General features: G+C 49.6%; 4 protein-coding genes across 4 annotated transcripts; 3 read left to right on the top strand and 1 right to left on the bottom strand.

Moving 5' to 3' along the window:
- The first annotated feature begins 33 nt into the window (after positions 1–33).
- F5891DRAFT_1000231 (Asp-domain-containing protein) lies at positions 34–1,805 on the top strand. Its single transcript, XM_041360095.1, has 6 exons — positions 34–324; positions 373–451; positions 511–756; positions 812–1,110; positions 1,164–1,418; positions 1,469–1,805. Exons 1-6 carry the CDS (start codon positions 51–53, stop codon positions 1,543–1,545), a joined length of 1,230 nt encoding a protein of 409 aa, XP_041232722.1. The 5' UTR covers positions 34–50; the 3' UTR covers positions 1,546–1,805.
- A 224-nt stretch (positions 1,806–2,029) lies between these two features.
- On the top strand, positions 2,030–4,656 carry F5891DRAFT_1000233 (WD40 repeat-like protein). The gene is made up of 8 exons (XM_041360096.1): positions 2,030–2,460; positions 2,530–2,687; positions 2,755–2,927; positions 2,977–3,132; positions 3,275–3,464; positions 3,575–4,009; positions 4,062–4,249; positions 4,297–4,656. Exons 1-8 carry the CDS (start codon positions 2,369–2,371, stop codon positions 4,513–4,515), a joined length of 1,611 nt encoding a protein of 536 aa, XP_041232723.1. The 5' UTR covers positions 2,030–2,368; the 3' UTR covers positions 4,516–4,656.
- A 2,168-nt stretch (positions 4,657–6,824) lies between these two features.
- On the top strand, positions 6,825–8,603 carry F5891DRAFT_939884 (Pkinase-domain-containing protein; the record flags this gene model as incomplete). Its single annotated transcript, XM_041374249.1, has 6 exons — positions 6,825–7,199; positions 7,287–7,614; positions 7,666–8,014; positions 8,068–8,262; positions 8,318–8,452; positions 8,513–8,603. The coding sequence occupies 6 exons, from the start codon at positions 6,825–6,827 to the stop codon at positions 8,601–8,603; spliced, it is 1,473 nt and encodes a 490-aa protein (XP_041232724.1).
- F5891DRAFT_1274034 (uncharacterized protein) lies at positions 8,285–10,331 on the bottom strand. The gene is made up of 6 exons (XM_041370163.1): positions 9,943–10,331; positions 9,799–9,890; positions 9,473–9,739; positions 8,816–9,428; positions 8,513–8,764; positions 8,285–8,452 (listed from the first exon to the last, which is right to left on the bottom strand). Exons 1-5 carry the CDS (start codon positions 10,237–10,239, stop codon positions 8,699–8,701), a joined length of 1,335 nt encoding a protein of 444 aa, XP_041232725.1. The 5' UTR covers positions 10,240–10,331; the 3' UTR covers positions 8,285–8,452; positions 8,513–8,698.
- Positions 10,332–10,478: the final 147 nt, after the last annotated feature.

The following is a 10,478-nucleotide window of genomic DNA, read 5'->3' on the forward strand; positions in this document are numbered from 1 at the left end:
TAAGACCGTTAAGTGCTGCGAACTTCGCCGCGCCTCTCTCTCTTTACACCATGTTACTCTCCGCGTTCGCCACAACACTATGCCTCCTTCCTTTTGCTTCAGCTGGTGTTCACAAATTAAAGCTTAATAAGTTACCACAAGTATCACCAGGTCATGCACTAGAGACTGCCTACCTCGCGGAGAAGTATGGCGCTGCACCTTACCAACAGCTACCTTTAATGGGTGCTGGCGGTGCCGGCCGTCACATTCGTCCACCAACTGGTGAAGATGACCTCTTCTGGACCCAGGAGGTCATCAACGGTGGACATGATGTCCCCCTCACCAGTACGTGACTGTTCTTTCCTCTCTGGCTGTCATGCTCATATCTCTCAGACTTCATGAACGCTCAGTATTACACTGAGATCCTCATCGGTACGCCCCCTCAGTCATTCAAGGTTATCCTTGATACTGGGTAAGGAATTTTTCTTTTATTTTTTTTTGTCGTGTCCTCAATATTCCCTCCCTTCTTAGGTCGAGTAACCTCTGGGTCCCCAGCTCCAAGTGCACATCTATTGCGTGCTTCCTTCACGCTAAATACGAGTCTAGCTCTTCTTCCACGTACAAAGCCAACGGATCTGAGTTCTCCATTCAGTACGGCACTGGCTCCATGGAGGGCTACGTCTCCTCAGACGTTCTCACTATCGGTGACCTCAATATCCGTAGCCAGGACTTTGCAGAGGCCACCAAGGAGCCTGGTCTCACTTTTGCATTTGGCAAGTACGTGCATTGTCCCTTGAAAGTATTGGTGAATTGTGGTTGACCCGCGAATTAGGTTCGACGGCATTCTCGGCCTTGCCTACGATACCATCTCTGTTAACCACATCACTCCTCCATTCTACAGCATGATTAACCAAGGTCTTATCGACGAGCCTGTCTTTGCCTTCCGCCTTGGTGAATCGGAAGCTGATGGTGGTGAGGCCACGTTTGGCGGTGTCGACCACGCCGCGTATACTGGTAGCATCGACTACGTCCCTCTCCGCCGCAAGGCTTACTGGGAAGTTGAGCTTGAGAAGGTTGCATTTGGAAGCGATGTACTGGATCTTGACATGACAGGCGCTGCTATTGACACCGGCAAGTCCCCTGTTAATCTGATTTATTCCAATTTCTCACTAGATCGTACACAGGTACCTCCCTCATCGCCCTTCCCACTGACATTGCCGAAATGCTCAATACCCAAATTGGTGCCACCAAGTCTTGGAATGGCCAATATCAAGTGGACTGTGCTAAAGTCCCTTCCCTTCCCGAGTTGAGCTTCTATTTCGGCGGCAAGCCGTACCCACTCAAGGGAAGCGACTACGTATTGGAAGTCCAGGGCACGTGCATTTCGTCGTTCACCGGTATGGATATCAACCTGCCTGGAGGTTCATTATGGATTATTGGTACGTGATTATATATATATCACAAACTTCATTCTGATAGATGCCTTCAGGCGATGTGTTCCTCCGCCGTTACTACACGGTTTACGACCTTGGCCGGGACGCTGTTGGGTTCGCCAAGGCTGTATGAAGGGTTGCTACGCAATCTCATCCTATACCGGTGATGCATGCATGTCTTTTGCAAGGTTTGAAAACTTCAATTATAAGTGCCTGGGTTATCCACATGTGTCATTACCTGCTATTGTGATACTCTCCTGTAGAGTTGTAATATGTTAATTCGATACAATGCTACTATCACCTGATCCGTAGCACAACGTACTTCAGAGCTCACAACTCTACATATATTTCATTCGGAACAGCTGGAGAACAAGTATCGTGCGTGCAAGTGTACCCAAAATGAGTGATTTTTAAGATCCATCTATGGGATCCCGATATCATCGTAGGAACTTCATATATAAAATACATCAAGAGAACCACAGCTGTTGAAATAGTGAGGCTAAACTAGGAAATCGTACTAGGTTGGCTTGGTATACAAAGCTACATTAGGTGACATGACATAATTACAGGAGCATGCGCAAATAGTAACAGCGTAATACTTACTACGCACAATGGGCGCTACATATCTATCATCTTAATACTTACCAGTAAATTCTCTTCTAGAGATCGAACATGGACGACGCCGACGACCTTCACAACTTACACCTACGATCTCCTTCGTCGCTTCACACACCCTCCACATTGAAATATGCAACAATGAACCGTATAAAGCATGCGCGAGTGGCGCGCGCACTAAGCGGAAGGCTAGATAGGGTCAGCGTGCTTGGAGGGGAAGACTGGGGACATACTGGGTGCGTCACTTTACTTGACAGGTTTTGTTCATTGTCCAACCCCGATCGATGGTGACTGGATGGTGGATTGCTTTGGGCCTGCTCTAAGAGGTCATACCTGTTCTTATGATTGCTCTCGCATTACTACGTAGCTGCGTTAATGCGGTCAGCTGGGCGCAAGGTGGAGAGTTGTTAATTACCAGTGGGGATGATACCAAGTGCGTGTGCTCAATAAGTCCTCAACCCGGATGGCTGACTTCGATATGTTCTGTGTAATATCATCATAGGGTTCGAGTCTGGCGGATGGACCCATCAGGCTCCACTGGTGCGAACGCATCAAATGCTGAAAGTCAGGAAGAGTACCCATTTGCGTGCCAGAGTGTAATCGACACAGGTCATACACAGAATGTCTTCAATGCACAGATGCTTCCGTTTTCGACCAGATGTAAGTCTTAACTGCGTTCACTTTCGATATAATGATAATTATGTTAGTAGCGCAACCGTTTCCGGAGATCGGCAAGTCCGTGTGTTCGACGTGGGCGAGGTGGTGGGACAGTCGCCTACGGGAAGCGAAATGGAATATACCACGCGGGAGTCGTGTATTCGCGTGTTGCGTTGCCACACTGGACGCACGAAGCGCATCATCACTGAGGACAGCCCTGATCTATTCCTTACCGTGGCCGAGGTAGCGTGTGTTCTAGTTGGGTTCCAATTTGTATTGACTAGATAATCAGGATGGTCAAGTACGTCAACACGATTTGCGTACATCACATTCATGCACGTCGGGCGCGTGCCCTGCACCGCTCGTGACGCTTCCGCATGAGCTTTCAACAATTGCGCTTTCACCGCTCACACCGTATCAGTTCGTCGTTGGCGGTGAATCGCCATATGTGCGTGTTGGTCATTTGATGTTTTCTCCTTGTCGTGCCTGGGAAATACCATTGCCTTGCCAATAGTGGTGATACTCTCTCATTTACTGTTTCCCTTGCTTAGCCTTGTGAGAGTCACTATTCTCACAATCGTGATCCTTAGGCACACTTGTTCGATCGCAGGCATGCGGGGCGTTACTTGCATGCAGAGTGGGGCGTGCCTCCTGATGCGAACAGTGCAACGACATGCGTCAGGAGGTTTGGCCGTCGCTCACGTGCAAAGGCAGAAAGAAGGGGATTTGAACACATTACTGGCGCGCGGATGTCCGACTGGAATGGGCACGAGGTGAATTGTTCAATCTCGCTTTATGAAGGTTGGCTAAACGTGAGGGACAGGTGTTGTTATGTATGTCCATTTGCTTGACGACATGGCGTGAGGATTGATGCAGCCAACACTTTATAGCATATCACTTAGCTGGGGTATTTCTCTATTCGACGCGAGACGAACCAGAAAGTTTCGAAGACCAGCGAGGACCGCACTCGATCCTAACACCTAACGCGAAGCGGAGACGACTCAGCACGACGAAATCGCCGTCTTCGCATGGTGAACCTTTAACTGGTCCAGACATAGAGATGATTGTCGAGGACCAACTGGAATCATTATTTGCAAACAATGTAACGGACAGCATTAATAATCTATCGCAAGAAGATGACGAAGATGGCGATAATGACGACGATGACGACGACGACGACGACGACGAGGATGGCGACGACGAGGATGACGATGACGATGACCACCTGTTCACCCCCGAAGACGCGGACTCACATCAGGCTGTGCCCGTGGTATATCCACGTACGCGGTTTACTGGGCACTGCAATATCGAAACAATTAAAGACGGTGCGATCTGGTTCATGTAGATGCATTGATTGGTGCTGAAGATCATCTCCAGTGAATTTCCTAGGGTCTCATGATGAGTTCGTAACTTCAGGGTCAGACGATGGCAACTTCTTCATCTGGCGGAAGTCGACTGGGGAACTTGTCGACATTCTCGAAGGCGACCAACATGTGGTCAATGTGATCGAAAGCCACCCGCACTTGCCTCTAGTTGCTGTCAGTGGGATCGATACGACAGTCAAGGTGCGCATCCTGGATACTTCTATTATATGATATCTCATTTCTCGCAGTTATTTGCCCCAGCTCGTGGAGTGCCATCATTTTCGAGATGGAACAATGCTGAAGCAATTAAAAAGAACAATGCGGCGCGTGCATCAAGGGCGGGTTTGAGTGGCAGTGCGGAGCTGCAATTTGCATATCTCGTCCTGAACTACCAACAGGCGCTACGTGGCACCCGAGGTGGAGGGGAGGAGTCGGAAGCACAGCTCACGCAGTGTATAAATCAATGAAAGATTTATCTATTGTATGTGTAGTATATATACAGTACTTACGAATAATCTTGGTTTCGGAGGTGGTGGACATATCACACGCATGGGGCCAAAGTCGTGGCTCGTTGATAACAAGTTCTGTAACATACAACCTTGAACTAGGAATACGTGGTAGCCTGGCTACATCTCAAGATACGACCATATCATTTGGCGTCTCTATCAAGTGAAAGTATTCATTTCCTGGCTTTTCGTCGCTCCGGCGTTTCAGATGTCACTTTGAATTGATGTTTGAGTCGTGTATGCTCGGGAGTGGATCATTAGGCCACTCTTGTTTGACTCACTGCCGCCGTGGCACCACACAAATCGGACGGAGTACTGGGAGCATACTTCATCACTTTTGATCAAGGCTTCCGCAGGACCTTTCAAAACTGAACCTATGGTCAATGGTATAACTGCGAACCTCTGCTGATTTGTTTTTCTCCTTGTTATGTAAGTTCAATTATCTTGCGCCCTGCACCCGAAAGGCTCCTGCTGACCCTTTGCTCTCTGTGCCCAATCACGCTGCCTACCGCTTTGTGGACGTTAATATCGTCTTTTTGCTTTCAGTGTTGCACTGTTGTCTCTCTGTGTGATCTGAGCGTTCGTTTGCATTCATTTTTTCCAAGCTGTTCAGTCTATCTTCCACCAACTGCAAGGGGACGTCCTTTTTCGCCCGTACAAAACAACACGTCACGTCTTTGCTTCTACCACCCGTCTCACCCACCTCTCAAGCGCTTCAACGCCGACATTTGAAAACTAACCATGCATGCTTCTCACACCAGATCGAGGCGCAAGCGTGGCAAAATCGACGACGTCGAGGACGACGGACCACCTCTGCATGTCTCACGGGTTGAAGACACCCAGTCTGAAGCTTATTCTCGCTCTCGTCCGCATTCTCATCAACAAACAGACTCCTACGTCCCTTTCACATCCCGAAATTCCCTTGCTATGAGTTGGGAGCCTCCCTCATTCACTGAACCGCCGGCATCTGACCGTTTTCACTCCCGTTCGTCCGATGTTCATCATCGTGGTGGCAGAGATAGTTACGACGTCCACGATGATGATCCACCGTGGTCCGTGCGCCCTAATCATGACTGGAACCACCAAAGTGGCAGGGAATGGGCAACGCACCAAGGTCCTTCAGAGCAACAAAATTGGGGAGCGTCTACTTCCTATACGGATAGAGGTCGTGGCCATGGATGGCAACCGGACGACAGACGGGGGAAGGATGATCGGGGGGATAATCATCACCATCCTAATAATGACAACCATAATCACAACCGCCGTCGTAATAATCGAAAGTTTCAGCAGCGAGACAATGGCTGGGACACTCGCAGAGACAGGCAACCTCGAACGCAGGATGTGCAGGAGGAGCCACCCAAGGATGAACGGTCTTGGGAACCTGGTCCCGGGTGGCAAGCACGTGGCCCTGACCAAGGGGGCAAGCATAATCGCAATCGCAATAACGGAAACAAGAGCAAAAACAAGAAAAATCAGAATAAAAATCGGATACGGATGGAGAAGGAGAGGGATAAAGAGCGGGAAAGAGAGCAGCGGCGACATGACGATGATGATGACCTGAACAAGTGCTTTGTGTTCGATATTGTGCTATCTTTCGCATTCTCATATTGTTTTGTTTACAGCTGGCAGAGACGAGAGTTCCATCCCTTACCTGCCAAACCTGTTCGCACCTCCCCTGTTAAACCGAAAATGGTACCCTCCAGATCACCGTCGCCTGCGGGGACACAATCGCGCTCGCGCTCTCCTGATTCTTACTACTCTCATATGTCTTCGCGAGGTCGTTCGCACTCAAGGTCCTTGTCTCCAAGATCGCAGCAACATAGCTACAGTCCAGTTCGGCGGCGTAGTCGGACGCCCACCAACAGGGGACGAACTGGCAGGGAAGCTCAAAGCTGGAAGTCATATTCCCCTGGATCATCCGATCGTAGTTGGACCATGCGTAGAGGGCGTCGACATAGCCTTTCGTCGGCTTCGTCTGCAAGCCGGAGTAGAAGCAGAAGTTCAAGCTGGAGTATGGATGACCGGCCCAAACCTAAGCACCGTTTACCAACTGCAACTTCTATCAACGATATATCACTGTCTATATCACAGACTACCATTCAACAACCACGTGGTGGTCCTCTCCCCACCTCAAGGGACCCTGAATTACGGCCCAATGGGAAGACAAGAACGAATGGAAAGCAGGGCAATGTAAGCATACCCAACATGACTCCAGAGAGGCGCTGATTATTTTGCAGCGACGTCGACATTTCTCGCCCACTACTGAGCAAATGCCTCCTCCAGCTAAGGTTCCGCGGCTGTCTACGAAACATCATTTAGGCGATTCTCCCATCAGCTATCATCCATCAGCTGCATCCGGCTGGGCTGATCATGACTCTCCTAGAATCCGAAAGGCCTCGAAAGCAGGATTTAGGCCCATTGGGGAGCCTAGCTCAGCGGTTAAATTGTTCTTCCCGCGTGATGAAGACGACGATGAAGCTGGTCCCGCCCCTGAACATAAATCCCCCGCCTCCCCTAAGATTCATTCAGAAGTCCCCGCGAAGCGTGCTCGCGATGAAGGTGCAACTGATCGAGCTGAAGATATGCGTGGAAGTATCCTCTCACAGCCCTTGCCGTTCCAACAAGTCCCTGGTCCACGTGAGCCCGTTACAAAGGCTCTTCCGGCTCCCCAGCCTATGCAGGTCCTGCCTTCAATTGTCCGTGACTCGCTGAAAGCTTCCATTGTACCGAAGCCGGCAGGCAGTGGCGATGTTTCCGTCAGTCCTGCCCAACAGTCCCATACAGTGGAGCCAGACGCGGAAGGGACGCCACGGCCGTCCTCTCCATCGGGGACGACATGCAAGGACCTCTATGCCATTGTCTCTCAGGTTGGCGAAGGCACATTCGGCAAGGTTTATAAGGCTCGCAATGTCATCACCAATGTCCACGTGGCGCTCAAGCGAATCCGCATGGAAGCAGAAAAGGATGGCTTTCCAGTTACTGCGATGCGGGAAATCAAACTGCTGCAGTCCTTACGACATCAGAACGTCGTCCGCCTTTACGAGATGATGGTATCAAACGGTAATTATTCTGTCATCTATTGCCCCCGAGTATACTTATTCCTTTTTCAAGGATCTGTGTACATGGTGTTTGAGTACATGGACCATGACCTTACAGGGGTTTTATCTCAGACTCAATTCTCATTTTCGGAGGCCAATCTGAAGTCACTGTGCAGCCAAATGCTCGCTGGGCTGGCATATCTGCACCGCAAAGGTGTCATCCACCGTGATATCAAGGGTTCCAACATCCTTATCAATAACCGAGGGGAGCTGAAACTCGCCGACTTTGGTCTGGCGCGCTTTTACCAGAAACGCAGGCGAAGTGATTATACCAATCGCGTCATCACTTTATGGTATCGACCGCCAGAGTTGCTCTTCGGTGCTACGGTATATGGGCCGGAAGTCGATATGTGGAGTGCCGGGTAAGCTTCGCTCGTGCCTTCTCGCACCGCCCTTTGTTGATGGTATTGTCCAGCTGCATCATGCTGGAACTTTTCACCAAGAAACCAGTGTTCCAGGGCAATGATGAAATCCATCAGTTGGATGTGATTTACCGTATTCTTGGAACTCCATCTACTGAGCGATGGCAAGGGCTCACCGCACTGCCATGGTATGAGTTGGTCAAGCCGAAAGATGTGATTCATGGTCATTTCCGCGACTTGTTCTCTCGGTGGGTCCATATCCAGATACATCCATGACATTCGATGAGCTCATTTTGATTCTAGATGGTTATCGCCCGCAGCCCTTGACTTAGCTGAGCGGCTTCTTGCTTATGATCCGACGCAGAGAGTTACTGCCCTTGAGGCTCTCGAGGCTCCCTATTTCAAGGAAGAGCAGCCTCCACCTGAGTTGCCTGTTGAGTACGTTATGATTCATTTTCTGCCTTTCAAGTCGTTTAATCTTTTTTTCTTTCTGAATAGCTTGTCCACCTTAGAGGGTGAATGGCATGAGCTGGAGACCAAACGGGAGCGAGCCAAGAAGCGTCGCAAACTAGAAAACGGGCTCGTATAATATGTCTCATCGGTATGGTTGATTATAATGTACTGGACAATATTGTATGCATGGCACCAACTACACATCGTAGTTTACAAGAATTGCAACCCATTTCATGCTGCAACCGCTGGTTGTTGGACAAAACCCTTCTCAGCCAGGTGTTGCACTATAGTCTCCACCTGCCAATCAAATGAGCTCAAGGATTGTCTGAGGGTACTCCTAGAACGTACATTTGCCGCCGTCATGCGAATTTGCAAGTCCCACCGCTTGGTGAACGAAGCACCAGTGTCTTCGTTTGTCTGCTCTACATCACCAAGGCCACCTGCTTTGCCTTGAGCGTCATCTTCCTCTCTTGCTGCATCGAACCAGATGAGCTTGTCGACTTGATCAATCGACCCTTTCAGACGTCCTTGCTCTATCATTTTTCGTGCCATCGTCTCTGCGGCTCCAGGTGCTAGATCTAGGAGAGCACCGAGACCTCTGAAAGTGATGTTATTATAGATTTTTGAGCTAGCCAATAGGTTATGTTCCATAACCGCTCGATCAAGAACGGTTGACGGCCCCCTGCGAGTACTTGTCGACGGTTCAGCAGAGTCATCATCGTCAATAGTTGAGGCAAGCTGATCATTGGAAGAAATAGCAATCTTTGCTAATTGATGAGGCCGAAGGCGCTCCTCGAATGTTCTGATTTCAGCTGGGCGGAGGATGTGGTCGAGGAACATTTTAGACAGGATGTTGTATGAGGGTAGGTCAGCAGAACGCTCGTCTCTATACAGTGAAGCAAGCACGCGCGACCTATTTGGACCAGCTGGGGCCAAGACCGCACAAGTCACTGCAGCCGACCTAGCGTTGTCAGTAGGATATAGATATCGCTAGATGCGACCTACAACATTTCCTTTCTTTCTTCTTCATCGATCTCGGCAAGCCAGCTCAGCTCATGATAGCGCATTGCAGCCTCGAGAAACTTGCGTGCATAGTCACTGATTCTGGCTTGGCAGAGCTTGAACTGAAGTTGTGTCTCTCGGTCTGATGTCGAATTGGAAAGGGAAGCGGCGCGATTGTAGTAAGTCTCCGCCTGGACAGAATCCTCATCTTCTAGGAGTAGCCTGACTATCCGAATATTCACGCGAAACTTTTCCTCGTCTGGTAGTGACCTGCCACAGGTTCATAGATGAGGGGGACGTAAGGGACTACTCAGATGAGCGAGGCTCACCGAGAAGAGATTCCCATAAGGACACGGGCAGCTTCGCTCCATTCTTCTTCCGTTTCTAGCAAATCTGCGAGTTGAAAGCGTAGAGAGTTGACCTGTAGAAGATGTTATCGAACCGCATCTTCAGGGGCAATCATGCAAACGCACCTGCTCTTCATAACTTACGATTCGGGGCTGAAGCGTGTTGAGAGTTTCCTTTACGATGCGTTTCCGCAGGTTGTGATCTGATATGCTTCCGGTACCAAGATTTCTGACCAGTTCGGAGAGGACTTGTCTTCCGACGACAATGCCTACATCCTGGACGACCGTTTCCACTAGCGTATGGAGATCGAGAGCTATGAGAGACTGATCTTGACGAGTGAGAATCTCTGACACCAGAGATAGATAGGCTGGAGCTTTGTCCTTCTGGTTGAGAGCTGCGAATTGTGTTAGTCTAGAGTCCATTATAGTTCCGTGTCAAAGTAATGTCAAAGACGTGTTATCGCTCGAAATCATACTTAAAAGGAAATAATCCAGGGCGTTGCAGAGTGGCGGTGTCAGGTGCAGTCGAACTGGTACTTGCATCACGACCGGGTATTGATCATCATGCGGAACAGCCATGTCAGATTCAGTATGGATTTCCCTGGTAGGTTTTCCTTAGGGAATTTTTACTCGGCTCATGCTTTACCAGGTGTACCGTGGAC

Source organism: Suillus fuscotomentosus, assembly GCF_016647785.1.
Source record: "Suillus fuscotomentosus strain FC203 chromosome Unknown F5891scaffold_3, whole genome shotgun sequence".
Lineage (NCBI taxonomy): Eukaryota > Fungi > Basidiomycota > Agaricomycetes > Boletales > Suillaceae > Suillus > Suillus fuscotomentosus.

What these genes read in the sequence shown, in the direction of transcription:
- F5891DRAFT_1000231 (XM_041360095.1), top strand. Translation starts at nt 51, where the DNA reads ATGTTACTCTCCGCGTTCGCCACAACACTATGCCTCCTTCCTTTTGCT. An exon ending in ACATGATGTCCCCCTCACCA is followed by an intron (nt 325 to 372) that starts GTACGTGACTGT and finishes CATATCTCTCAG; the next exon opens with ACTTCATGAACGCTCAGTAT. An exon ending in AGGCGCTGCTATTGACACCG is followed by an intron (nt 1,111 to 1,163) that starts GCAAGTCCCCTG and finishes GATCGTACACAG; the next exon opens with GTACCTCCCTCATCGCCCTT.
- F5891DRAFT_1000233 (XM_041360096.1), top strand. Translation starts at nt 2,369, where the DNA reads ATGATTGCTCTCGCATTACTACGTAGCTGCGTTAATGCGGTCAGCTGG. An exon ending in TTGGCGGTGAATCGCCATAT is followed by an intron (nt 3,133 to 3,274) that starts GTGCGTGTTGGT and finishes CGTGATCCTTAG; the next exon opens with GCACACTTGTTCGATCGCAG. An exon ending in TATCGAAACAATTAAAGACG is followed by an intron (nt 4,010 to 4,061) that starts GTGCGATCTGGT and finishes GATCATCTCCAG; the next exon opens with TGAATTTCCTAGGGTCTCAT.
- F5891DRAFT_1274034 (XM_041370163.1), bottom strand. Translation starts at nt 10,239, where the DNA reads ATGGACTCTAGACTAACACAATTCGCAGCTCTCAACCAGAAGGACAAA. An exon ending in TCGTAAGTTATGAAGAGCAG is followed by an intron (nt 9,891 to 9,942) that starts GTGCGTTTGCAT and finishes CATCTTCTACAG; the next exon opens with GTCAACTCTCTACGCTTTCA. An exon ending in CTTATGGGAATCTCTTCTCG is followed by an intron (nt 9,740 to 9,798) that starts GTGAGCCTCGCT and finishes AACCTGTGGCAG; the next exon opens with GTCACTACCAGACGAGGAAA.